Below are 24,385 nucleotides of genomic sequence, written 5' to 3'. Positions count from 1 at the left end.
GCAGGCAAGCACGGGTTGCGCCGGAAACAGCTGATTTGGAGGTGGGCATTGGTCCAACGAACTGAAAGCATGGGCAGAACGGCGGCAGATCTAGAGCTTGTCATTGGTCTGCCCCGCACCATCCCGGCGGGGGCTGGGAAACCTACTCCACCTTTGACAGCTTGTGGACAGCGTAGACCCCTGGCGGCTGAGTTGCTGAGCAGAAAGAGTTACGAAGTGGGTAGCTTAAGTAGTAGGTTGTGTCATAAGGTAAGCTGCGCCATGGGCGGAGGGGGGCCGCTATTGTTTACCAGGTTTGCCAACAAAGGTCGAGTGGTAAGCCTAGAACTGTATGGATTGGAACAAAAGCTGTACGGAGTACACTACAAGTTTCGTTGATTCGCCCCCTGGTAGGCCTGTTCAGTATGTAGATCGTTCGGTAGCCGATTCTGGTTGTGCATTCATGCAGAGGCTTGAAGTATTGCGTAGATATCTTTCGGGGATTCTCACCTCACCTCGTCCCGGTGTGTTTCATTGTTATTACTGCCGGGCAAGCATTAAAACACAGGTACCGCGTCGATCCAGCACAGCATTCAAAACTTGGCTCGTCACGATGAAGAGTTTCCCACCCGAACGCCTACCCTGAATGTGCTCAAATGAGTATCAGCAATCAAAAAAAGTTTGGCAAATGACGCGGCAATTTGTGCTCTGCAGTTTTTGAAGTGCCACTTGATTGTTTCTGGGTAAATGGTGTGAAGAGAGGTCCAAGTCCCCTGAAATTCCTTGGCAGTACTACCTGGGCTTACTAAATGCAACCATGTTCGGACGGGCTGCCAAACCTTCGAACCCTTTACTGTAAGGCTGGCCCGGCACAGGACAAAGAGCCGCCAAGGACTGCAGCCCGTCCTTATCTTAGAGTCACCGCAGCCTTTTCATTTTACTGTAGCCAAGGGTACCTATTTTTACTCAGCCACTTGGAGCAACCCATCCTCAGCCAAGAACCCTTGCCAACGTACAACAGTTTGACAATTACACAAGCCAACCAACCTCCAAACTGGGGGAACTCGAGAACCCGTCCATCGTCACAACCCATGTGGCAAGTGGGTTTTGGGGGAGTGGCCCAAATGCGCGGCAGATCGGCCGATGGGCATAAGCAACCAAGCGGCGGCTGCGCGCGTCTAAAAATCGAACACTACGCAACGCGTCGTGGAGGGGGCTGAGTAGGAAATTTTTACATTTTTCTGGTTCCTAGTTTTCAGTGATATTGCCTTTGTTCAATGCGTTTCTTGATGCTTGTCACGGTCCTTCCTGCTGCTGTGTGACCAGGGCCAAGGAGAGACGCGGCGACACGCCATTGTGTAGTAACCCGAGTTTCCCGAGCTGTCAAAGGAAGGGGGTGGAGTAATTTCTTAAAGCAAGAAAAAACCCAAATGCGGGTTTTTGGGCTGCCTCCCACAAAAAATCCCACACCCCGTGAAAGCTAAATGGCGAATTTGGTAAAGAAACCTTGCTGCACAATGCTTTGCGTTGACATTCTTTCTTTTTGTTACTGTTCTGCTTTTCACGTGGGATTCTCGGGCGATCTGCAAAGACAAAGTCAAGAAGAAAACAATAAGCAATAGCAAAGCAAAAGAAGAATGAATATATGTTTTCCAACCATATCTATCTAGTCTGAAACATTGGGAAACGAATCCCGTAAATGCATCCTATATTCCATGCCATCTAGAAAACGTTTAGTCGTCTGTCCCAGTCTTTCTAGTTTATAAACGCCGTTCCCAATGTCTAGCCTCCCAACACCTGCGCAACAGTAAATGCAAACAAGAATAAAGAGAAATACATGCGGTTGATGACTCTCAAAGCCATGACATTTGTCCAACATAAAATATCCGATGATCGTTATACACTAGAATAAGACACCCAAAAAAAAAGAAAAAAAACGCGCTTTGACCAAGGGTTTGTGGCACTACAAGAGAAAAGTGCAAGTAGGGGCGTATGTATGTCAGACTGGTTGCATCTGATGATAAAATTCTCGGCCGATTCGTGGGTTCGACCGCGCAAAAAGCATTGCTTTTTTTCGTTATTTCAAGTCGGCTCGAGTAAAAAGAGAGTCACACGAGATGCGTCTATTATCGCCTCGGCTCGTAGTACGTGTGTGAGCTCCTGGAAGACGATGAGCCACCCGAAGAGCCCCGAGATGAGCTGGAGGAGTGCGCCGGGTACGTGTACCTCTCCGAGACGTGGCCGTAGTCGGGCGTGGGAGAGGACCTCGATGGGTTCGATCGTCGGGAAGTGTTGACAACGACAACCTCGCTCCTACCACTTCGCTGCTTGGAGGTAGCGTCACGGTAGCTGCTGTCGCTGTACGAGGTTCGTGACGATGCACCCGCGGAACTATAGCTATACACCGATGAGCTCGAGTACCGGCTAGAAGAGGATGATCGAGAGTCTGTAGAGCTGACTGACGACCGCCTCTCATCCTTGGAAGAAATGATGACGGGGACACCGTACTTGCTGCTATGGTAGCTCATGTTTGCGGTTGTGATTGGGTAATGTGCCAATGTCTTGTGTGTAGTCAAAGACTGATATTGTTCTAGGTCTTTAGGGTGGTGGATGAAGATCGAGCTTATGACAGTTGAGTGGTCTGTATTAGGTGTAAGACAGTTGATGATGTCTGGTGGTGTAAGAGAAGGGGCCTGAGTGAGTTAGGTCCGGCTGGAGTAGGAGTAAGATGCTTTGATGTGATGAGATGGGAATTTGCAAATGTAAAAGACTGGTGGTGGTGGGCGAGCAGATAGATATATAGCGACCCAACTGGGGCCGCCAACGCCTAACGCATTCGTACTTTGACTGACTGTATTGCCCGTTGGTAACTAACAAGGCGGTGCTTGTCGAACTTGACAAGGTGTGTGTGAATGCTTGCCCTGTGGGACCCATGGGTAAGAGAGGGGGGCGATGCTGATGGACAGACCTTGACCAGCGAAAAAGGTGACAGGGGGTGTGTATTCTCCGGACCAAGGAAAATAAAATAAAATGAGAAATAAGATAAAAAAAGGAAACAGATGAAAAAATCCATAAAGATAAAATCAATCAAAGTCCTACGCCCAAAATTGCTTCAAAACCGACACCCCTCAAGATCAATAGCAGGCAACGAGTCAAGGTAGGACCTTCGGTCAAAAATTGTACACGAATTTTGATGCTCTACCGAGCGAGCCGCCGCGTACGCATACCGGGAGGGCATTGGGGGATAGGCGATCTTGATTGTGCGTGATGTTTCAAAATTGATTTCCAGAATAAGGCGGAAATCATGGAGTGGGACCCAGGAGTGCAAAGTAAACTACTTAGTTTTACCCTATGGATGGATACAATAGTGAAATCATCGGGCACCAGTCGAAGCCGACCACCCCCTGTAGATTCAGGCTTCGAATGCAAATTTTTATGAACCAAACCAGGGCAGGAGGCATAGTAAGTGGACGAAAGGGGCCAGACAACTTTAGTCGAGCTCGAATAGACAGCCACTGGCTGGGGGTGAGAGCGGGAGCAAAAGAAACAAAAAATAAAAAAGAGAATTCTGACAAGGGGAGTAAAAGCCAGATCGACAGCGGTATGAAGTAGATCCGGATGCGGCAAAGGCGTGGGAATTGTTGTCTTGCAGAGGGCGTGAAACCAACCGACGAATAGTAGAGAACAAAAAGAAACAAAGAATCAAAGTAAAGCAGAGTAATCATCCAGGCCCGTCTCGCAGACGCATTGCTTGGGGAGGAAAAAAAAAACGACAGACACAAGCATGCCTGCCAGACTAGATGCAAGGCAAATGCACGAAACCTCGATCCGTAACCTCCGGCCAAGAGAGCCGGCGGCAGGCTGCAGGTACAAAGTGGCACCTCTGGCTTTGTTCGTTGTTGTCGTTGGTCGCAACGTACTGTACCAGACACGATTTGTCCAAGTTCCAGTGAGGGGACCCCGATTGAATCCGGCTGGACCAGAAAACAACAATTGGTCCTGGGGGGAGTTGGGCTAGACTAAAGACCCACTGTAATCTGCAAAGCACCAAGGGGGCCTGTAAATTCTGTCTGGTACACTCAGCCCGGAGGTTTTCTGGTCTCTGCTGGTTTGCCCTCAGTGGACGACGTAGTAAGTCCCCAGGGTTGCTGTGGCTGTACGGTAAAGTCGTTTTGGTGGTGTGGTGAATGCTTCGCCCCCAAGCCCCCAGCACAGACCTTGGCCTATTTTGCGTTGTCGCTTCATATTTTATCTTTTTTTGGTAATTTTATCTCATTCCAGCCTCGGACGCGGACGGCCACCGAGGACGCGTCACCCAGTAGCTCTTGTTATTGCGCCATTAACAATGGGAGGAAGTCCAGATGAGTCAAATGAGTCAAATGGGTATTCCCAGCAAGCTTTGTTTCGGTGACTCCAGATCGGTTGAGAAGAAGGTGATCATTTCACGAAATAATCGAGCATGTTCTGGTGGCCTAATCAAGGCGATGCGCAGGAATTGGACATTCCAATAGACGAATTTTGATGGAAGCCCTACCCAAAAATTACAGGACAGAGCTTGACGCCCAATGCGCCGCTGAGGTGGTCTTTTGCTTGTTTGGCTTCTACCCTGCCCCACAACACTCGGCAGTAGTGGGGCACATAGCTCAACGAGAGGGGAATACCTACCGGTATGTACTTCGTACTGCACGCTACTGCTTAGTGTACGGCACTCGATTTGGTTGACGCATGGTCAGATCTCTACGTGCCGAGCTTTTTTTTCGCGCCCGTGCCAGGTTGGCCACAGTGAGGCATTCATACGAGAAGAGCAACAGTCGTATTGTTGAGGGCTGGTTAGCGTATAACTGAATGCAACAACTCAAAGACATCGTAGAGGAAAAGAGGGTATGCAGCTACCGGTTTGGCGGATAACTGCAGTATAGGGACACCCTCAAATGCACCTACGATGCAGTGTTTGGTCTTACTAGTATTACTAGTGACGTTGAAAATAGAGCTAGACAATAAATGTTTGACATGCAGATTAAACGCAAGGGTCATAGTTCATCCATGGGCCAAATCCAGAAGATTACGGGCAGCAAAGGAAGCAAGCAGAGAAATCAAACCTTAGATTTGTTGATTTGATAGGAAAGTGGTCCGTACCTAGAATTCAGGGAGAGACATCGGATTGTGCAGAGTGGTGGAGGCCTCGAAGAAGTCGGGGTTGGGTCAGGGCGCAAAGTCCAGAGCCCAACCCAAGCCTTGGGTGCGATTGAATGGCATCATTCAAGGATGATGCTGGTTGATCATTATTTGGGGCTCATATGATCGCACGCCCGGCGTGGGTATGGCCTTTTGGTGGACGTGGATTCAAAAAGAGAAGCTGGGCGTTACTACTGATATCTGTCCCAAACATGTGCAAGTGGGTAAGGTACTCAAGTGCCCTACGAAAACAAGTGTACAGTAATTGTTACATATCACATATCGGGGAAATTGGAGCTCTTCCTGGATCTGATAGGCCGGCCAATGATTGTCGGAATGCTAGCCGGTAAATCTCAAGGCTGTGTACCCCTACAGCCCGCATCCCAATTAAGGAAAGTACAGTCACTTAGCTAATGCAAGCTTCATTGAAAGCTGTCATCATGGCCCAAGCTTGACTTGCATCCACATTGACCGCCACAACAGCCACCAAACGCCTTCGATCGAGCGACAACGTTCCCCTCCTCCAACCACAACACCTCACACCCCCGCCTCAATTCTAGGTAGCCAAACAACCGAATTCCGTCACAAACCGAAGGCTACATACACCTTGCATACTGCCTTGGACAAACATACCGAAGAAAAGCGAACCACGTCGTCCAACATGAAGCTCCTCGTCTCCCTGTCCCTCCTGGCCTCGGCCGCCGTGACCGTTCTTGCGGCCGATGAGCTTGGTATCGAAGTCACTCAGGCAGTCAACTGCGAGCGCAAGACCAAGTCCGTTTCCGGCCCCGATGTTCCCCAGCAACAAACCGAGGATGTGTAAACAAACTTGCCCAAAACAGAAACAGCTGCTGACCAGCTTCGCGCCTTGTCCAACCACTACAGGAATGGCGATATGGTGCACATGCACTACAAGGGCACACTCCAGTCCACCGGCGACAAGTTCGATGCCAGTGCGTGAATTCCCCCGCTCCCGGCGCGCGCCCATTTGTGCAGGCCGGGCAACAAATGCCGGGCCAACCGCCCGATCGAAGGGGAATCGTAACTGACTTAATCTACATCTGGTTTTGGACAGGCTACGATCGGGGCACTCCCTTGGCCTTCCCACTTGGAACCGGCCGAGTGATTAAGGGCTGGGATCAAGGATTGTTGGACATGTGCATTGGCGAGAAGAGGGTAAAGACGCCTACCTACCGTTCTACACCCTACCACACCCCCACGTCCCTCAACACAACCTTGTGTGGCCGTCTACCACAGCATGCGTTGCAACATTAGATGGGCTGGGGGTTTTAGCGTCATTGACTGACCGAACGTACTCTTTGCCTATAGACATTGACCATCCCACCATCGCTGGGCTACGGTGACGGAGGCATTGGTCCCATCCCGGGCGGCGCAACACTGAGTATGTTTGCTTCCCAAAAGAAACATGACAAATTCTGGGCTCCACCCTAGCCTGATGTCGGAAACTAGCGTATGACAACATGCTAACATGGCGGGTAAAACTTCTACAGTCTTTGAAACCGAGCTCGTCTCCATGTTTGTGCCCCCCTTTGCAATTTTCCACTTTTGACACCTCATCGGACGCTAACAGACCCGTTTCTTTACAGCGATGGCGTCGAGACGCCCGAGAAGATTGACTACGTCAGCAAGGCCGAGGAGGCCGCCTCAAAGGCCACTGAGAAGGTTGCCGAGAAGGTTGCGGACAAGATCAAGGAGGCCGCAGAGGTTGTCAAGACTGTCGTTGCTGACTCTGATGACGCCGGCCAGGAGCACAACGAGCTCTAGGCTAGCAGCTTGTCACACCCAGTTTGTTTACCTGACAGGTTCGCGTGGATCTCGAGGCTATGTCGGAGGACTTGGCTATTCAATCATATGCCATTACGTTTCACAATTAGTCCGGTGTGCGCATACTTTCGATGCTGCACAAGTCCCAGCCGGAAGTTCTTCCCGATCCTGTTAGTTTGTGTAGCTCTGACGAAACATAATACACGCCGGTTTCTTTACATGAGCATTATCCGGGAAACCAAAAGAGGCAGCGTCATGGAATCAACTTGAAGTGGGCTCTGCGAAAGCAGGCTGTGCACAAGTCGACACTCTGACATCCTGCATGTCTTGTGAATACTTGGCTGACATTGACTGATTGGAAAGTCGGCCATGGCATTGCATATAATCCCAGCAGATTTCTAGCAAGGCATATCACTGGCATGAACTTTATGCAGTCCAATCGCAACGAAAAGAGCTGCTGCAACTTGGAGGGTACAGATGCAACTGCTCTTTTAGGTGCAGCGGTTATGTTTCCTCGCTCACACAGACAATGTAGATCCGAGTTATCTCTCTGCTGGACTCCCTCGCTGGGTTTAGCAGGTCGCACCCGGGCTTAACCGAGAGGACGTTACCGTTGGGTCTCAACGAGATGATAACCGACGCCCGCAAGCAATTGTCAAAGTAGATCAAGAGGGCGGTGAACAACACGATAAACTAGAGTATTAGTACTATGCAGGTCCTAGCACGGACGTAAACGTGGTGGTTGGTGAGTCGGGCTAATTCTTGATTCGTGCGCAGAGACCGGGAACCCGTGACTTGTTAGCCTGTTTATAAATCTATTTCTAGCAATTCTAGGCTTTTATTTTTCTCCCTATCTTATCTGGCATAGGAAGAAAGAAGGATGAGAAAAACCACTACGTAACATTGCAAGAATATTCCCTGATACTTCTGCGTCGTCCCGTCTTGAGCGGGTCTGTTGAAGGGCTTAGCCCGAACAATCCAGCGGTCTGCGACCAGACCGCAAGGGGATTTTTGTTTGATCCACTACCTAGTTTAAATTCTTTTTAATTGTTTTCATCCGTCGCCGCTAGTTGTCATCTGGAACCACATTTGGCTTTTCCCTTTGCCAATTTTTCTTCACTATTTTAACGTCGCGTAAAGGGCGGCAAAACGCCTGTCGTGCAAAGACGTCCGAACATCATCCGTAAAAACACGCAACACAACTATTTTGAGGCTGCATCTTTCGTCTCTTGTGACAAAACGAAGGAATTACCGTTCTCACCCCCCCATTCATCGCTCTCTGATAAATGAGCCGCGATGAACACTATGCAAAGAAAGCATCTACTCTCGCAGCTGGCCGCGGCCGGCTCCGGCGTCTGCTCCCGTCAATAACATTCGTTGCGGTACACTATGGCTACTTTGTAGGCGTGTGCATAGTGAGCTCCCTCGTGCTTTGGGCCTCGTCCGGGCCAGATGCCAGCAGCAGCAGCAGCGATGGCGCCGCCGCTGGTCGCCACGGTCGCGTCGGCTACGTCGATAGCCTCTTCCTTGTCGTGTCGGCCATGACCGAGACGGGCTTGAACACGGTCAACCTCAGCGAGCTCAATACGTGGCAGCAGACGATCTTGTTCCTGTTGATAGTGTGCGGCGGCTCCGTCTGGGTGTCCATATGGACCGTCCTGGCTCGCAAGTGGGCGTTTGAGCGTCGGTTCGACGAGCTCGTCGCGGCCGAATGCGCTGCCGCCGGTGTCTCGCCATCGCCGCCTGGTCTGCTGCGGCGTATCGCCTCGCGGCTGCACACTGTATCGTCGGGCGTCGAGCCGGGCTCTCTTGGGAGACTCGACGATGCCGAAGGTTTCGGCGGCGTCGTCCTCGCGGGGCCATCGTACTCCATCACCCGCGACACGGCCCTTTCAAAGTCCACGTCGCTGACGAGGCGGCGGCGGGCCGGCCAGGGGGAGGCAATTGCACAGATGAGAGCAGACATTCTGCGGGGCGTCGTCGATCGCCAGATGCGCGGCGGCGGTGGGAATCGTCACGTAGCCAAACTCACCAGCGAGGAGCGGTGCCGGCTCGGCGGGGTGGAGTACCGCGCGATCAGGCTCCTCGCGGTGGTGGTGCCGCTGTACTCTGCCCTCTGGCAGGTGCTGGGCTGCCTGGCCCTCGCGGCGTGGATCCAGGTCAACCTCCCGCACCCGCCGGTCAGCAACGGCCTCAGCCCCATCTGGCTGGGCATCTTCAACGGGGCGTCGGCGTTTAACAACTCGGGCATGTCGCTCCTCGACGCCAACATGGTGCCCTTCAACCAGGCGTACTTTGTCCTCGCCACCATGGGCGCCATGATCCTGGCCGGCAACACGGCCTACCCGGTGTTTTTGCGCCTGGTCCTGTGGGCGGCGCTCGGGCTGCTGCGGCTAGCGAGCAGCGACGCGGTCCTGCCGGACCTCAAGACCGCCCTGGCGTACGCGCTGAAGCACCCGCGCCGCGTCCACCCGCACCTGTACCCGCCCCGACAGACGTGGTGGCTGGCGGGCTCTGTCGTGGTGCTCAACGCCGTCATGTGGGTCGCGTTTGAGCTGCTCAACCTCGGCAACCCGATCGTCGAGTCGCTGCCCGGAGCCGCCAGGGTGGTGGATGGGTTGTTCCAGGCCATCGCTACCCGGTCGGGCGGCTTCATGGTCGTGCCGATGGCGCAGGTTTATATTGGAATGCAGGTGCTTTATGCAATCATGATGTATAGTGAGTTGAACCTTGTCTGGTTTTGTATTTTCTTCGTTCAGGGGCTCCATATGGGTGTACTTTCTTTTTGCTTTTTTTTTATTATACTGACTCTCTCCCTCCCTCGCGCCTACAAGTCCCGGTGCACCCCGTCAGCATCAAAAAGTCCATCGTGTACCGGGCACGCAGAGACGTCGTCCTCGGTATCCACAGCGAAAGCGAGAAGACACCCCCACCGACGCTCGGCCTGGAACAAGAAGACGCCCACGGGGAGAGCACCCGGGCCTTCCTCTCGCGACAGCTCAAGGCGAGCAGGGTGGGGCGGCACGACGCGTGGGTGCTCGTGGCGGCGGTGCTGGTGATCACGACCATCGAGACGGGCCACTTCCTCGGCGACCCGGTGACGTGGTCGGTGTGGAACGTCTTGTTCGAGGTCGTCTCGGCGTACGGCTGCGTGGGCGTCTCGACGGGCGTGCCCTTCGACTCGTTCAGCTTCAGCGGCGGGTGGAACGCGCCCAGCAAGCTGGTGCTCTGCCTCGTCATGCTCAAGGGGAGGCACCGCGGGCTGCCAGAGTCGGTCTATCCGGCGGTTGTGCTGCCGGGGGAGGAGGAGGATGTCGAGGGGGTGGAGTGATGCGTTGGGGATGGATGGGGTGGAAGGGGGTTGAAGGTGGAAATGGAAAGGGGTTGAAGTTGGAAGGGGGGTACAATGAGATAGAAGGTATGGATGTGGACATGTCGCCATGATGTGTTGTTTGGTAGGAGTAGATTGACAGCCTAAATCCGCGGCTGCTTGCGCAATGAAGCGACCAAGAGGATTGACCAGAGCTTTTTTTTCTTGACTTTTGTCTTCTTTCTACGCGATCCGAGTCAAACATAGCACTCTTATGGTGCTACACCTGACACATCAACAAAGGGTCATCCTATGTTAAGTGGGCAGGGTGAATTGCAAGCTATTTCTATGCTCACGGATGCCCAGCCATGGTATTTCTAGCAACTCCACGACGAGTCGATGGTTACACTGGATACTCTGCATACATAACCATCTCGCAGGGATCATGGTCAAAACGGAAACTCGGCCCCATCATATCCGTCGATTGTACCTGCGGCAGAAATGCCAAAGGAGGGCAAAGCGAATGCACCGGAGCGACGCTCGACTTTTGTCAGTCAGAGGAACCTTTCAAAAAATCTGCTCATGCATTTTCCCAGTCTTAATTGCTTGATCTCCAAGTTTTGCGGAGGGCGATCAAGTGGCAAGCCTGCGCCGTACCCTTTGACAAAGGCAGGCAGACACCAGGATTCGTTTCACGTCTGCCCAACCTTGGGAGTGGATTCTACTGGACATGTCAATGGATCACGGCATAGGAAGCAATGTTTATGAAACAGAAATCCCCATTGTTCATCTACTCATACAAAATTATCTGCCTTTCGGCGCCTCAAACTCCGGCAAACACAAAATTCCAGGCACGCCCACCGCCCCCCGTCCAATCACGGGGCAGCGGCGGCACCAGCACCAGCACCAGCAACACCAGCGGCAGCAGCAGTGGCAGCGGCGGCGGCAGCCTGTGCGGCTTGGAAGTCGGCCCTGGCCAGGTCCAACACCGGCAGCCACGAGTAGAAGCACTCCATGGCGTCGGCGTTGGCCTGGACCAGGGGCGCGATCTCCCGCGCCGCCCAGGCGCGCCTCCTCTCCTCCATCGCGGCCTCGTACCTCGCGGCCTCGCGGCGCGCGACGCCACGCACCTCCTCCTCGCGACGGTCGGCCAGGCGGACCTGGTCGGGCCGGAGGGCCAGGACGGCGGCGGCGGCGGCAGCGGCGGCGGGGTTGGCGTGGTCAGTCTTGGCCACGATCCAGGCCAGCACGAGGCGGGCGACGCGGGCGCCGTTGCGCTCCAGCCACATCAGCTCGCCGTTTCCGAGCAGGCCAAAGCGCGCCAGCTTGTACCAGTCGGCAGCGACGCCAGCCTGGCGGAGGAAGGCGACGACGGACCAGTCGTAGGCCGAGTTGCAGCCAGCCTGGGGCGTGACGACCAGCACAGGGACCCTGGCGAGGTTGGCGAGGCGGTGGATCGGGTACTTGGCGTCCTGCAGGAAGCAAAACGGGCCCGCGTTGGCCGCCTCGTCGGCGTACGTCTTGACCGCGCGCAGGGACTGCATCAGCGCCAGGGGCGGGTCGAAGCACAGGTCGGCCGTGGTCAGGCCGCTGGTCAGCGCCGTGCACTCCTCCATGGCGTCCTCGTGGTACACCCTGCCGATGCCGTTGTCGAAGCGGGTCAGTTGGAAGGGCATGGCGAACGGTGCGTACGGGTAGCCCATCAGGGTCAGCCCGGCGACCCTGTCGGGGGAGCGGTCCGCTGCGATGAGGCCCGAGACGCCGCCCGATCCCTCGGCGATGATGACGGTGGGTTTTCCGATGCGGTCCAGGATCATGCATGCTGCTTCGGCGCCGTAGGCGATTCTCTCCTCCGAGGTGCTGATTACTGGGACGCGGGAGGCCTTGTAGTTTAGGAAGTACGGGTCCCAACGCAAGCCGGCGACGTCCTGGTCCTGTGAAGTGTTGAAAACGGGTGTCAGTCTGGTCGGAACTTGAAAAGAACTGCCCCGAATTTGGGGAATAGTTGGGTGATTTCTGGGGTTTGGTTTACTTACAGCTGAGGGGTTGTCCTGAACTCCTGGGAACTGGCACTGGACAAGGGGTGGGCTGGTCAGCATCTTGGACAAGCCCAAAAGGGTGGAGGAAAAGAACATGGACTTACGTGGTATCTGGCAGTGTCGTACAGCGGAAAAAGATTGTCACGAGGTGCAGTGAGCTCTCCCTCGATGACGTTCAATTTATGCTCCTTGCCGCGATATGCGTCTTGGTGAGCTCCCATGGAACGGCCACTCAGGGGCATGTCGGGGACATAGCAGGTGTAACCCTGGTGGAGAAAATAGTCGACCCAAGACAAGTTGGTCTCAGTATGGCCGGGTAGGTACTTCCAGGTCTGCAAGGATGTCAGTTTATGTATCTACTATTATGTGGTGTAGGGTGGGTCAAGTTAAATATTATATGGGGGTGAGCCCAAGGTGGGATCAAGGTGAGATGCAGGTGAGATGAAGGTGAGGTAAAGGTGAGGTGAGGTGAAAGTGAGATGGAGCTGAAAAGAGAAGAAAAAGAAAAAAAGAAACTTACATGTCCAGTATGGTGGTCTCCGTGAAGGAAAAGCACAGGTTTCGAGGCAGAGGTCTTCCGAACCGGAGTGAGGCACTCGACGTAGCACTTGGCTTCAGGACTGGCATCGGGGCCACCGCCAATGTAGCAGATGAAGACATTGCTGTAGTGAGGGGTTCTAATGCTGCCAGAATTCTGAACGAGGTTGGGCTCTTGGATGTTGGCATTCACAGGTCGAGACTGCTGCTCTGGAGCTGCCTGGGTCTGCTCTGAGGTCTGTCCAGCTTTGGGTTCAGAGTCATTGGGCTCAGAGTCTTTGGGCTTAGAGTCTTTGGGTTCAGGTTCAGAGATGTTAGGTCCAGGAGAGCCATTGGTGCCATTATCGGCGGTAGGTTGCGGGTCAGCAGGGGCGGGTGCCGTGGTGCCAGAAGATGGGTTCAGAGGTGGCTCGTCGTCGTAGAGACCGACCAGAATGTCCGAGTCTTGAGCCAGAGTTCCATTCATGGACTCGCTCGACACTAAAGAAGCAGACGACTGAGCACTGCGGGACGAAGACATTGTTGCTGCTGCAAGGTAAGGAAAATTGCGCGAGAGCCAGCTGCGAGCAGACTCGTCTGGGGAAGAAGACGGAGAAGGAACCTGAAGAAGGCGCGGGTCTTGAACAGGTATACCTGGTCCTGGAGAATGCGAGTGAGGCTCGGGCATATTGGTGGTGGTGGTGCTGCTGCTGCTGGCAAGGCCAAGATGCCAAGACGAAGAAACTTGTTGGTCGGGGAAAAGACTGGGTGCAAGGGTTTGATCAAAAGGAAGGTGCTCTGGAATCCGAGGCAACCAAGTAGGGCTTGTCGTCAGCTGACCATCAGGGTTGTAGATTTGGATGGAAGGCGGTAGGTTCGCCATTGAAGTTTGCTGGTCGACAGCCCGCTGGACTTCTGCCGCGTTTGCTGCTGCTGGTTCAGACAGCACAAAGGCGCTGGGAGGAAGGCCATGGTCCTGTGGCTGTGCAAAGTCGTTGAGCTGGAGAAGCTCGTCTGGGATTCCATAGGCCGACGCCACGTCAGGGATGGCTGTGGCGGTTGAATCTGTAATTGCGAATTGCGACTGTTAGATACGCTGGATGACATATGGCTACCTACCTACCTAATTAAGTAAAGAAAAAAAGGTCGACCTACCATGGTTCATGTCCTCAATAATCAAGTCACCATCGCTGTCAATGTAACCGCTGTCAAAGTCGTCGTCAATGTAACTGAAGTCAATGTAGCTATCAATGTAATTGTAGTCAATGTAGCTGTCAAGTTCTGGATCAATGCCATGGTTGTTCTGATGTGCCTGATGAGCAGCTGTTATATCCTCAAACAGGTCGTTGAAGTGGGACTCAAGGGGAGGCAAGTCAAGGTCGAGGTCAAGATCCATGGTGCCGTCGTCCACCCACACAGCCTGTTCTGAAGGCTGTTGTGGAAGACTGAGATTGTCGTCAAAGTTTGGATCAAAGACGTAGTCTTGATCATTTTCACCATCCGAGCTGCCGCCCATGTCGGGGTCGTTGTGGATGGAAGAAGCCGACATGGTCAAAGATGAAAGAGAGGCAAAAGGGAGTGGATGGTCTTGGTGGTTATTGTCTCTGACTTGATGTCTTTGACTTGTTGTCTTTGACTTGATGTCTTGAAGCTTGTAACAAAAGTGAGAAGAGAATGAGTAGAAAGGTTCTGCTAGATTCCAAGTCAGCAACCGTGACAGTATAATGCTGTAGGAGTGAGGAAGGGAGAAGACGAATGGAAAGCTGCCAGAGGGCAAGTCACGAGCAGAGAGGACCGACGAAAAGACGAGGATAGAGAAGCTGATCAACAAGCCATGACAGACGAAAAGATAAACTTACCAAGTCTAGTGGAGTCTTGATGCTGCCGATGCTATCACCAGGCTTGAAACTTTGATTGGAGCGTGAAGGGTGAAGGAAGAGGAGATTCGAGATCAAAGTGGCCAAAATCGAGTTTTGATATTTGATATTTGATATTTGTAGTGTGGTGGCCAGCCAAATCACCTCGAGCCCTCAAACAAAATTACGCGGGGTCTGTAAACGGGGGCTAGTTTGATGAGTGGTGAAAAAGGTGAAGCAAACGGTTCGTGCATCTTCCTCGGGCTTCCTTGACCTTGGGCCCTAGGGCTTGGGGATTATGTAAAGGATGCTCGTTGCCTGGATGCAGGAGTCTGCTATCAAGTGTGCTGTAGCCCCCCAAACGGTAACAGGCCATAGTAGAGTCCCTCTTCATGCTCCCACGGCATCTAGAAAGAAAATGAATGGTCTTTTGGTCGTGCATCTGGCAGCTGAGACATCGAACCTGTTGCACATGTCCCACCCCTGAGCACCACGCAGCGACTTCAGTGCTTCACTGACATGACTGACACAAGACAACTCACAGTCTGCCAACCCAACAACTCGATACAAACACTACAGAAGCAGAGTAGACAGTCGAGGAATATCTTAATGACTGCGCAGTTCATTACAATTCATTCATGATGTTTCCCCGCCCAAGTGTTGCCAACCCATTGATCCTTCCTTAAGTTCCTTGTACTCGCCAGCCAAACCCACCCCGACAATAGCTTTCCGCTTTGAGCCAGGCACCCCCCACAGCCAAGTCGAACAATCTTCAAGCTTCCCCCGCTGCAGACCACCGAGCTCTGCCTTGGTATTCACACAAAACTCGCCGTTGATAACCCCTACACTACAAAGAGCCAACATTGTCACCACGGCGCTCTTTGAATTTCACACATCGACAACAGCCGAATCCAGAAATCATAAATCAAAGAGTGCAGTTACATGCTCTTTTGAATATTGTCAAGGTGCTGGCCCTCCTGGAAAGCTCATGAAACGGGCCGTGTTTGATTGTTTCGCCAGTTCACTCGATGACTACCCCTTCCCAGACTGACCCGACTGCCAACAATAGACCCCCTAAAGACTTGCAGATTCAAATGCATACCCAGTTTACAAAGTTTGGCATCCAAAGATACCAAGAAGCACTTTGCCACAGCTCTCAGTCCCATCAGAAGGCGACGAGGGCCGAGTTGCCAAGAGAGACTTGTCGACACAAGATAACCCCTTTTCAGATGAGGGGGCTAAAAGGGGACGATTTGATATTGACTGGCAGCTTCATGGTCATCATAGTAGCTTTGAGCTTGGCTCAGTCGAGCTGCATACGATCTATCTGGTGAAGGAAACACGTCTCTGTTGGGAGACGATGGACCTTGTGTAACAGCATCAAGAGTTCAAGACGAGGAGAAAGCATTTGCATAGAGAGAATCGCGGAAACCAACCAAGACATACTGCCAGTCAAAGAGACGTGGGTTGTTGAGAATATTACCCACGGCAGCAACAAACCTCGCTGCCTCGACTAACCGTGCCCAAGACAAAAAGAGTAAAATCAAACACAAGATGCAGCAAGCAACACCGAAACCACAGTACACGCAGACCGGGTTGTCGAACCAAGGAAACAAAACTGTTTACAGTCTACTGCCATACAGCCAAGAAGGCGCCATTGCTACGTCTATCTGTCAGAGTACTGGTCGGTCTTTGATATCAAAGATGGGACCATGACAAAGCCACGCAGAGCCGCATGTACTATTAGAACAGGCAGATTACTGTGAGTCGCACTTGGAAGAGCAGCCATGCAAGTATTAGAACTAGTCTAGTCTAGAGCGGAGCTTGGTATTTAATGTCCCAGGAGGCCGCTGTCAGCTGACAAAGATTCTACACATAGACGCCCTATCACAATGCAAAAACACAACCGGAGATGTGTGCTTGTAGAGGCGGCCCAAGTGTGACTACAAGACCTTTCGTATACAGAAAGCTTAGGGTCAAAGGCAGGTGGCAACAGACAAACCAGAGAAACTGAGCTTCAACAGACATCAAAGAGTAGCTAACCAAGAGCGTACGGCATGCTACATTAGGTACGATCAAACGATATGATTGATTGTCACTATTGAGATCCAAGAACCGCTTAGGCACAGAAGAACCGGAAGTTACAAGACTTGGCTATTTCAGGTCGTTAGCTGAAGATCCTATCGTTGTCCCAAGTGCGCCTTGGGACTAGTGAAAAAGCAGTAACAGTTTCAATATGCGATTAGAGACTCGAAGAAAGAAGCAGAGCACACCGGCGCCAAGTCATGGCCTTGACGGCGGCTTGATGCTTCTTCTCTGATGACCTTTACGAAAGCAGTTGGGTTATTTACAGCTCCCATACTTGAAAGATCGCAAGGCCATCATATCCCCAACCCAAGTCTACTGATGGCACTTTATGAATATTTTGGCATCGATAACTAACAATACTATCTTAGTGGTCTAGATACTCAAACTCCCCGCCACGAAGCTATGGCCACATATATGATATCCATCCACTCCGTCAAAGGCAGGCATAGTCAAAGCCCGAATTAACGGCCTAGGAATTGCACCGGCCTCCGATATATAAAGATTACGCTTCTGCCGGCCCGTTAGGCGAGCTGACATGAGAGGTGGACCTCTTTATATACTCGGTACGACAACGCTACCGGGGGTGACACGAACAAAAGGGCTTTCTCCTGTCTAGAATCCCGCCCCTTGCCATATACTTGGGATGCATGGGGACTCGAACACCGCCGTAGCCTACACAACTTGGGATCGGACCTCAAGACCCTACCTGGAATATCATGCCTCTATGGCGCTACCGCAACTTCTCTTCCAACTCGAGAACATGGCTTGTGCTTGATCTGCTAGGTTTACTTTTGTTTTCAAGGCAGATTTCCACCTTGCCTGTGATAACGTTGCGTACCCCCTGTTCGGCACCCCCCCCTGTTCGGCACCCTGAAAATCTAACAACGAAATGCCTACTTTTATAAACTGATTTAAATATAAAATTATCAACGGACAAAAATACAATCGTTTTCACGCTTCTCCGGTTCATTAACCTCTTCTTCATCAGCTAAAGGTTCCAAATTTTCTATATCATTTTCCTGCAATCCAATAATGTTCTGTTTGTTAACCAAAAGCTCGTTTGGATCCGGAACCACCCTCCTCCTTTTAACCGGCCGTATTGCCTCCAGTTGTGCTTCCAATAAGCTGATTTTTTGCTGGGCGCTAGCCAACAGGGTATCTTTGGCTTCGAAGCTTTTTTGGACTTTTGCAAATAAAAGACGTGAAGTAGCGTTGGTTTTGTTGGATTGGGAAAGTTTTTGCAGTTGAAGTCGGATATCTCGGGTCGTTTTAGCGGTTTTCCAAATAAGTAAAGACGGGTCGTTAATTTTTTGGGCTGGGCTTTCCGGTGTTTTATCCCTTTGCAAACCGTTGTTTTTATCTTTTATAACGTTGGCGTTGCTATTTTCTAACAAAAAAGGGCTTAAAAGTGGTTTAACCAAGTTTACCGGCCATAACCCCGTTGTACGCCAACCAGATTGAATGGTTTTTGCTATAAATGCTTTTAATCTGGCCTTTCGATAACAAAGTAGGAAATTTCGTTTTCCAATAACTGTTGAACAGCAAAATTGGCTAACAAATCCAAGTTGACGTCGATAAGCTTCTTTTAACGGCCCAAAAACCGATAGATCCAATGGTTGAAGAACGTGTGACGAATGAGGGGGTAAATATAGGAGTTGAATATTATTTTGCAAGCAAAGAAGCATAAATTCGTCCGTTATATGTGATCCATGGCCATCCAAAACTAATAACCGCTTTTCAGGGGTTAAAGGTTGGGTATACGGAATAAACACCTTTTTTAACCATTCGATAGCCGTTTGGTTATTTGTCCACCCGTTTTCGGTTGCATGAAATTGCCAATTATCGAAAGGGCTTAAATCCGTGGGAAACCATTGTTGTTGTACGTTTTTTCCCTTAAATATAACGAGGGGAGGGAGGGCAACGCCCGTAGCCGATATACATTCGATTATAGTCGTCCAACCACGCGTTCCGGGCTCTTTTCGTTGCAACGGCCGGATCCCGTTAAGCCCTAATACTAGGCCATTAGATCCTTTGCCTTCCATTATACCGGTTTCGTCCATATTCCAACGGTTTTCCGGTTTAATAGCGTTAATAACCGGGTTCGTAATATAAAGCCACCAAGATTTAATTACCTCCGTAGTAGCGCCATTAACCCGGGCGTTATCTATTCGACGGGGCCTTTGGGTTTTAAGGATTGGATAACGAGCCAAAAAACGAGTTATCCAACGTTTTCCAAGGCCTTTTGTCTCTCCGGCGGCTTGAAGAATTCGTTCGGCAAAAAAGCGTAATTCTTGATGCGTTGGCGGAAGCCCTAAAGCTGTTTGGGTAAGTACCCAATCAGCCAAATGCTTTTCCTGTTCCGTGGAAAGCCTTTGAAAAGGGCTTTGTGCTTTTTTATAAGGTTGAGAACCTTTAAGTCGACTTTGAAGTGTAGACCTAGGTATTCCCCATTTTCGGGAGGTTTTTGCAATTGGATTGCCATTATTGACGTCGTTAATTGCAGATATAAGCTGTTTTTCAGTATATTGCTTCATTGGAAAATGGAGAATTAAAATCAGAAAAAAGTAAATCCAAAAGTGACAGATTCATCGAGATATTTATAATAGAAGTTGGAGGATAAAAATAAAAGTGTTGTTATTTTTGGGTGCCGAACAGGGGGGGTGCCGAACAGGGGGTACGCAACGTTATCACACGCCCCCTTAGATGGTTCTTACGAACCTGAAATGCTTGTTGTTCTGCCAGTTGCCCTCTTTGTACATTCTTTTTTTCACATGGGGAATCACTCAAGATCAGGTTGTCGGCCGCAAATCGCATGTGCCGTCTGGACTTGTTGGTCGAGATACGGGGCTGGAGACCTGACGATCACATTGTTGGTCTTATTGGGCATTGAACGTGATCTGGACCCTGGCCAGGCCAGGGTAGCCCATATACTCTCGCGCGCATAGATTGGCTGCCAAGGCGGACTAACGCACGATCGCTATTGTTGGAGTCTTTTGAAAAAAAAAAAAAAAAAAAAAAAAAGCTTAGAAACAAGAACAGCTAGCCATGCGTTTTCTATTTACTTCTATTTGCACAACAGGATGTGCAAAAGGGTGCAGCAGAGCAGGCCAGTTTTTATCTGATCTGCACTTCGTCCGTTTATCGGTTCCATCCAGACAAAGGCAGCTTCGTAAGCTTTGCAGCTGACCTTTGGCTCTTACTGTACTGCATATACTCCCGATTATCGCCCCAAAAACCCTAACCCTCTTGTTGAGACACCCCCAACCCCCCAGTACAGTACGCCACCTGCACATGTTGTACCGTTCCATTGGGGGCCGAGGCAGTTTTTTTCAGCACAAGGTGCGCTTGGACGGGGCCAAAAAAGACGACGGCGATCCGCGGTCGCGCAGGCGAAAAAAGGTACGGTTTAGTACGGATTGAAATGCAGGTGGGGGCAGTTTTGGAAACAATTCGGCAGGCGCCTCAACTTTTACCTTTTACCGTTTCACCGATACCTCGTCACCATTGAACTGTTCTTGAACTTGCACGTACCTTTGTAATTGTCGGCACCCGAACGTTTGCGATCTGACTTAATTATATCCCTGGCTGTTGATAGGGATTAGACCGACCTTTTTTGTCCGAGTATTTTTTTGTAATTCTTTGGCTCTTATTCTTGTTAAATTATTGCAAAGTCAGTCTCAACCCCAAAATGGCGGAAAAGTCGAACCCGTTCCCGACCGTCGAAGAGACGCTCAAGCACCCGGCCTATCCGACGGCGATATGGAAGCTGGTGCCGCACAAAAAAGGCCGCGCGCCCGTCGCCGAGGGCCGTGGGGGTCCGTTCAACATCGGTTGGGAGATTCACGGATCCGGACCTACCAAGCTTGTTGTAAGTCGCTCTGAGCCCGTATCGATCGACCTCGCATGATTGCAGTGGATGGGCACAACCAAGGACTTCCGAGGACGCAGATTACTGAGCTTCAAGGGCAACTCGTAGATGATTATCGGTCTTGGATCCTTCTGGTGCGTTTGTTTGTTTCCGTCTACTCCTCTGGCATCCCGCAGGCGTGTATAAGGTGGACGTCATCCAGGCTGACCAGTAATATACTGCCCCGATAAAGCGTAGCTTGGCAGTGTCAAACGCTCTACTTTGGTCACGAGAAGGGTGACCAATATTCGGTCCTGCTGATCGACAACAGAGGTAAATGATGCAAACGAGCCACGATGGGGGGCGAAATGGAAGCCGCCCAGCTAATCACTTGCCCTAAAAACAAAAATAAAATAAAAAATAGGCATGGGAAACAGCGACGTCCCGCTGATGCGCTACTCCACCTCGGGGATGGCTCTCGACGTGCTCGAGGTGGCCACGCACGTCGGCTGGACCGACCGGCACTCGCTGCACGTCGTCGGCATCTCGCTGGGCGGCATGATCGCGCAGGAGGTGGCCTGCGCCTCGCCCGAGCGCATCGCCAGCCTCGCGCTGCTCTCCACCGCCGCCGAGATCCGCAACACCGACTCCTTCCTCGTCAACCTGCAGAACCGCGCCGCCCTGCTCATCCCCCGCGGCATCGAGGTCTCGGTCGGCGGCTCCGCCAAGCGCATATTCGCCCACGACTGGCTCGAGGCCCCCGACCGCTTCCGCCTCCCCACCAAGGACTCCCCCAAGGTGGAAATGCCCGAGGGTGGGGAGTATTTGAGGTTCAACAGCAACTACCAGGTCAGTTGCTGATGTTTCGGGTTTTTTTTTTTTTTTTTTTTTTTTTTTTTTTTTTTTTTCGTTCTTGTTCTTGTTCTTGTTCGTGTCTTGTTCGTGTCTTGTTCAGCCCATTTCGGGAAAAAATACACGAGACTGCCCAAATGATTTGTAATACTAACAACTCTTCTTGCCATGAATCAGCGCTTCGTGGCCCAGGAAATGCACAAACGTCTCGACAAGGAGCGTTTCGGAAGCACGGGATTTCTGTTGCAGCTGATTGCAGCGGGTATGTAGATCCCTCCATTCACCCACCCGCCCACCAAAACACCGGGAGCCTTTATCTATTCGAAGCAGAAACAGTCGAAATGCTGATCAGGAAACTATAGGCTGGCATTACAAGAACCGCGAGCAGCTGTCTGAAATGGCAGACGCCGTCGGTAGGGATCGCATCCTGGTGCTGCACGGTACCGTTGACGAGATGATCAGCGTCCCCCACGGCAAGATACTCATCGATTTCATCAAGCCAAAGACCGGCGTGATCCTGGAGAATGCGGGCCACGGGATACCGCTCGAGAGGACAGAGTGGCTCAACAATTTCCTCGAGGAGCACCTGCAATCCGTGCTGCAGCTTGACAGCCCCCCGAAGCCTTGAGTGGAAAGAAGGATTAATGAAGCAAAGGGGACAGACGGTCTAGGCAGACAGAACAAGGGAGTGGACCTTACAGACGTTGCTTTGAAGCAACCATGCAGTGTAATATTCGTCAAGTTATGGCAATGATAGCTGATTCAAATAACCATCAGACACAAACTTGAATGTCTCTACGTTTTATATGCTAATGCTATAATTCAACTGGGTATAATTATTGTTTTTGGAGGTCAGAGAGAACTCCCTCCCCACCCGTCCCGTCCCCATCCATATTGTTGACTGATATTATTTCCAACACCACCCATCCCATAACCCGTCCCACCACCAGCTTGAGCATTCATCAAATCTTGCTGGTTGAGAATGTCTGTGCTGCGCGCCATCACGGCGTTGAACATTGCCCTCCCCCACACCTCTAGCATCTGACCCTCGTTCAGCGAGACGTACTCCTTGGAGCCGTCGCTCCGCATCCGCGAAAAGGGCCACTCGACATAGACGCAGCGGAACCTCTTTGTGGAAAAGTACAAAAACGGCCAGGTGAACACCCAGAGGAACGTGACGTAGCAGACCACGCGCAGCCACGTCAGCCGCCGCCACCGGTTGACCCTGTTGCTGCTGAGGACCTCGACCTCGGTGCCAAACGCGTCAAACACGACGCTCACGTCGCCGCCGAAGCCCGTGCTGCGGACGATGGCCACGGCGTCGGCCTCGAGCCGCGCCACGTCCAGCCCCGCGACGCGCCGCTCCACCACAAACGTCTTGCGGCCCGCAAAGCTGGCGCAGTACCGGTGGCACCACTCCTGCAGCGTCGGCTTGGGCGGAGCCTCGCTGGGCGGCTCCTCCGCGCCGCCGTCGGCCTGGGGCGGCATGGGGCCCTGCGTCGCGCGGACCGTGCCGCGGGGCACCTTTTCGTCGTTCTCCACCGTGCGGATCCACGAGAAGGACGGCGCGGGCGACGTCTGCCCTGGCTCGGGCTGGCCGAACAGGAACCCGTGCAGCGGGACGCCGACGTTGAAGTCGGTGACCGTGACGGTGTGGGTCTCGGTGCGGCCGTTTGTTCTGCGCGTGCGCCTTTCTCGGTGGGTTCCGTGGACCTGGGCATGCTTTAGTTGGTGTGTTTTTTTTCGGATGATATTTTCTTCTTTTTTGGGGGGGTGAATTCGAGAAGTTGTAAACTTACCTGCATGTAAAAACTTGGTGGCTTTTGTGCCCAGATTTTGATATTGGACTCGAGAAAGTCCGGATCTCTGTCTAGCCTCGTGTCCATAAAGGACTCGGCACCATCCTTGGAACTAATCGCAAACGGCTGTATAATTTCGGCATCGAAAATTCCTTGACCGTGTGGGTGTGGTTGCGCAACGGCCTGCTGCGGTGCCGGGAAAGAATTGGGCCCCGGCACAAAATCGTAGCTCGGCGGACCCCCTATTTCGGCTGCTTTGGGCTCCGGCTTGCTGCTTTCGGAACCCCCGACGCCCGCGGTTGGCTGTATCTCCCTTTGTACTGCCTCCCCCGTCTGCTCTGCATTTTGCTTTAACAGCCCCATGGTGAATTTCCCAAGCCCGAGTTGGTACAATTGCAGTTTGTTTCCTGCAATGGCTGTCTGTTTGGTCGCGTAATCAAGGGTATCGCGCGAAAACGTTTCCCTGTCAGCCCATTTTTGAAAGCCACAGGCGACAAGACTGGTATATATGGTGACATGCTGGCTGCCTAATGGCGGAGGGCTGAGAACCAGGGGGCTTTAGTGCTGCTGCCAGCATCGCCCCCAAAGGTGAGAGCGGCTTGGCGGGTCCTTGGCTTTACAGCCCTGGGGTAAGCACCTTGTTTGCCGGAGATGCATGGCGATTGGGCACAGCACAAGACAAAAAGTGGCAGTGTGATTGCGCAAGGGCTGTGCGCCTGACAGTGAGGTGCGAAAAAAAAAAAAAAAAAAAAAAAAAAGGTTGCCGAAATCTTTTATGTGGATTCTACTCTGCTAGCAGGGAAACCGTTCGATTAAAGTTGGTAAATTAAATTACAACTCGATCAAGTGCCCACCGAACACGGAATGAAATAAGTGACTGTGAAGCTGCAGGTGATGTCGGAATTCAGCTGCAGATAGCTTGACGTAACCACTGAATACGGTAGAGCTTACTTATAGCTACTGAGGTTTGGCCAACTACGGAGTATGTACTTCTGTTGATTCAGTTTATTGGTGCAGATCAGGGTGGTGGATAGCTTCATAGTTTATACGACAAATTGCGGGTAATAAGCTAATTATCGCTACCCCCGCCTAGTCTCGGGGCTCATCCCTGGATCCCGTAGCTCCATAATTTAGCCTGT

The 24,385-nt window shown here is 51.9% G+C and overlaps 7 protein-coding genes across 7 annotated transcripts; 4 read left to right on the top strand and 3 right to left on the bottom strand.

Annotated features, from left to right (window-relative positions):
• Window positions 1-472: 472 nt before the first annotated feature.
• MGG_15884 (uncharacterized protein) lies at window positions 473-1,485 on the top strand. Its single transcript, XM_003715407.1, has one exon. It carries the CDS (start codon window positions 789-791, stop codon window positions 1,197-1,199), a length of 411 nt encoding a protein of 136 aa, XP_003715455.1. The 5' UTR covers window positions 473-788; the 3' UTR covers window positions 1,200-1,485.
• A 45-nt stretch (window positions 1,486-1,530) lies between these two features.
• MGG_07235 (uncharacterized protein) lies at window positions 1,531-2,763 on the bottom strand. The gene is made up of 2 exons (XM_003715406.1): window positions 2,488-2,763; window positions 1,531-2,376 (listed from the first exon to the last, which is right to left on the bottom strand). The coding sequence occupies exons 1-2, from the start codon at window positions 2,505-2,507 to the stop codon at window positions 2,106-2,108; spliced, it is 291 nt and encodes a 96-aa protein (XP_003715454.1). The 5' UTR covers window positions 2,508-2,763; the 3' UTR covers window positions 1,531-2,105.
• A 2,830-nt stretch (window positions 2,764-5,593) lies between these two features.
• On the top strand, window positions 5,594-7,176 carry MGG_07234 (FK506-binding protein 2). Its single transcript, XM_003715405.1, has 6 exons — window positions 5,594-5,928; window positions 6,040-6,107; window positions 6,230-6,330; window positions 6,484-6,556; window positions 6,666-6,690; window positions 6,762-7,176. Exons 1-6 carry the CDS (start codon window positions 5,816-5,818, stop codon window positions 6,937-6,939), a joined length of 558 nt encoding a protein of 185 aa, XP_003715453.1. The 5' UTR covers window positions 5,594-5,815; the 3' UTR covers window positions 6,940-7,176.
• A 788-nt stretch (window positions 7,177-7,964) lies between these two features.
• MGG_07233 (uncharacterized protein) lies at window positions 7,965-10,464 on the top strand. The gene is made up of 2 exons (XM_003715404.1): window positions 7,965-9,657; window positions 9,774-10,464. Exons 1-2 carry the CDS (start codon window positions 8,226-8,228, stop codon window positions 10,268-10,270), a joined length of 1,929 nt encoding a protein of 642 aa, XP_003715452.1. The 5' UTR covers window positions 7,965-8,225; the 3' UTR covers window positions 10,271-10,464.
• A 660-nt stretch (window positions 10,465-11,124) lies between these two features.
• Window positions 11,125-14,353, bottom strand: MGG_12383 (uncharacterized protein; the record flags this gene model as incomplete). Its single annotated transcript, XM_003715403.1, has 5 exons — window positions 11,125-12,183; window positions 12,286-12,321; window positions 12,393-12,620; window positions 12,809-13,869; window positions 13,960-14,353. 5 exons carry the CDS (start codon window positions 14,351-14,353, stop codon window positions 11,125-11,127), a joined length of 2,778 nt encoding a protein of 925 aa, XP_003715451.1.
• A 5,735-nt stretch (window positions 14,354-20,088) lies between these two features.
• On the top strand, window positions 20,089-22,278 carry MGG_07232 (uncharacterized protein). Its single transcript, XM_003715402.1, has 6 exons — window positions 20,089-20,616; window positions 20,725-20,750; window positions 20,849-20,928; window positions 21,020-21,444; window positions 21,625-21,709; window positions 21,810-22,278. The coding sequence occupies exons 1-6, from the start codon at window positions 20,437-20,439 to the stop codon at window positions 22,073-22,075; spliced, it is 1,062 nt and encodes a 353-aa protein (XP_003715450.1). The 5' UTR covers window positions 20,089-20,436; the 3' UTR covers window positions 22,076-22,278.
• On the bottom strand, window positions 22,139-23,725 carry MGG_07231 (uncharacterized protein). The gene is made up of 2 exons (XM_003715401.1): window positions 23,247-23,725; window positions 22,139-23,160 (listed from the first exon to the last, which is right to left on the bottom strand). Exons 1-2 carry the CDS (start codon window positions 23,607-23,609, stop codon window positions 22,300-22,302), a joined length of 1,224 nt encoding a protein of 407 aa, XP_003715449.1. The 5' UTR covers window positions 23,610-23,725; the 3' UTR covers window positions 22,139-22,299.
• Between the last annotated feature and the right edge of the window lie 660 nt (window positions 23,726-24,385).

The sequence above is a fragment of the Pyricularia oryzae genome, chromosome 2 (genome assembly GCF_000002495.2).
Source record: "Pyricularia oryzae 70-15 chromosome 2, whole genome shotgun sequence".
Taxonomy (NCBI): Eukaryota; Fungi; Ascomycota; class Sordariomycetes; order Magnaporthales; family Pyriculariaceae; genus Pyricularia; species Pyricularia oryzae.
Note: the sequence above shows the minus strand (reverse complement) of the source record. Positions and strands in the feature narration are given on the sequence as shown.

Excerpts from the sequence above, each read along its gene's own strand:
- MGG_07235 (XM_003715406.1), bottom strand. The coding sequence starts at position 2,507 with ATGAGCTACCATAGCAGCAA. Across the intron at positions 2,377-2,487 it reads ATGAGCTACCATAGCAGCAA|CTATAGTTCCGCGGGTGCAT; the intron begins GTACGGTGTCCC and ends ATCGGTGTATAG.
- MGG_07233 (XM_003715404.1), top strand. The coding sequence starts at position 8,226 with ATGAGCCGCGATGAACACTATGCAAAGAAAGCATCTACTCTCGCAGCT. Across the intron at positions 9,658-9,773 it reads TTATGCAATCATGATGTATA|TCCCGGTGCACCCCGTCAGC; the intron begins GTGAGTTGAACC and ends CGCGCCTACAAG.
- MGG_15884 (XM_003715407.1), top strand. The coding sequence starts at position 789 with ATGCAACCATGTTCGGACGGGCTGCCAAACCTTCGAACCCTTTACTGT.
- MGG_07234 (XM_003715405.1), top strand. The coding sequence starts at position 5,816 with ATGAAGCTCCTCGTCTCCCTGTCCCTCCTGGCCTCGGCCGCCGTGACC. Across the intron at positions 6,557-6,665 it reads CCCGGGCGGCGCAACACTGA|TCTTTGAAACCGAGCTCGTC; the intron begins GTATGTTTGCTT and ends AAACTTCTACAG. Across the intron at positions 6,691-6,761 it reads GAAACCGAGCTCGTCTCCAT|CGATGGCGTCGAGACGCCCG; the intron begins GTTTGTGCCCCC and ends GTTTCTTTACAG.
- MGG_07232 (XM_003715402.1), top strand. The coding sequence starts at position 20,437 with ATGGCGGAAAAGTCGAACCCGTTCCCGACCGTCGAAGAGACGCTCAAG. Across the intron at positions 20,751-20,848 it reads ATCGGTCTTGGATCCTTCTG|CGTAGCTTGGCAGTGTCAAA; the intron begins GTGCGTTTGTTT and ends GCCCCGATAAAG. Across the intron at positions 21,710-21,809 it reads GTTGCAGCTGATTGCAGCGG|GCTGGCATTACAAGAACCGC; the intron begins GTATGTAGATCC and ends AGGAAACTATAG.
- MGG_07231 (XM_003715401.1), bottom strand. The coding sequence starts at position 23,609 with ATGGGGCTGTTAAAGCAAAATGCAGAGCAGACGGGGGAGGCAGTACAA. Across the intron at positions 23,161-23,246 it reads CACCAAGTTTTTACATGCAG|GTCCACGGAACCCACCGAGA; the intron begins GTAAGTTTACAA and ends AAGCATGCCCAG.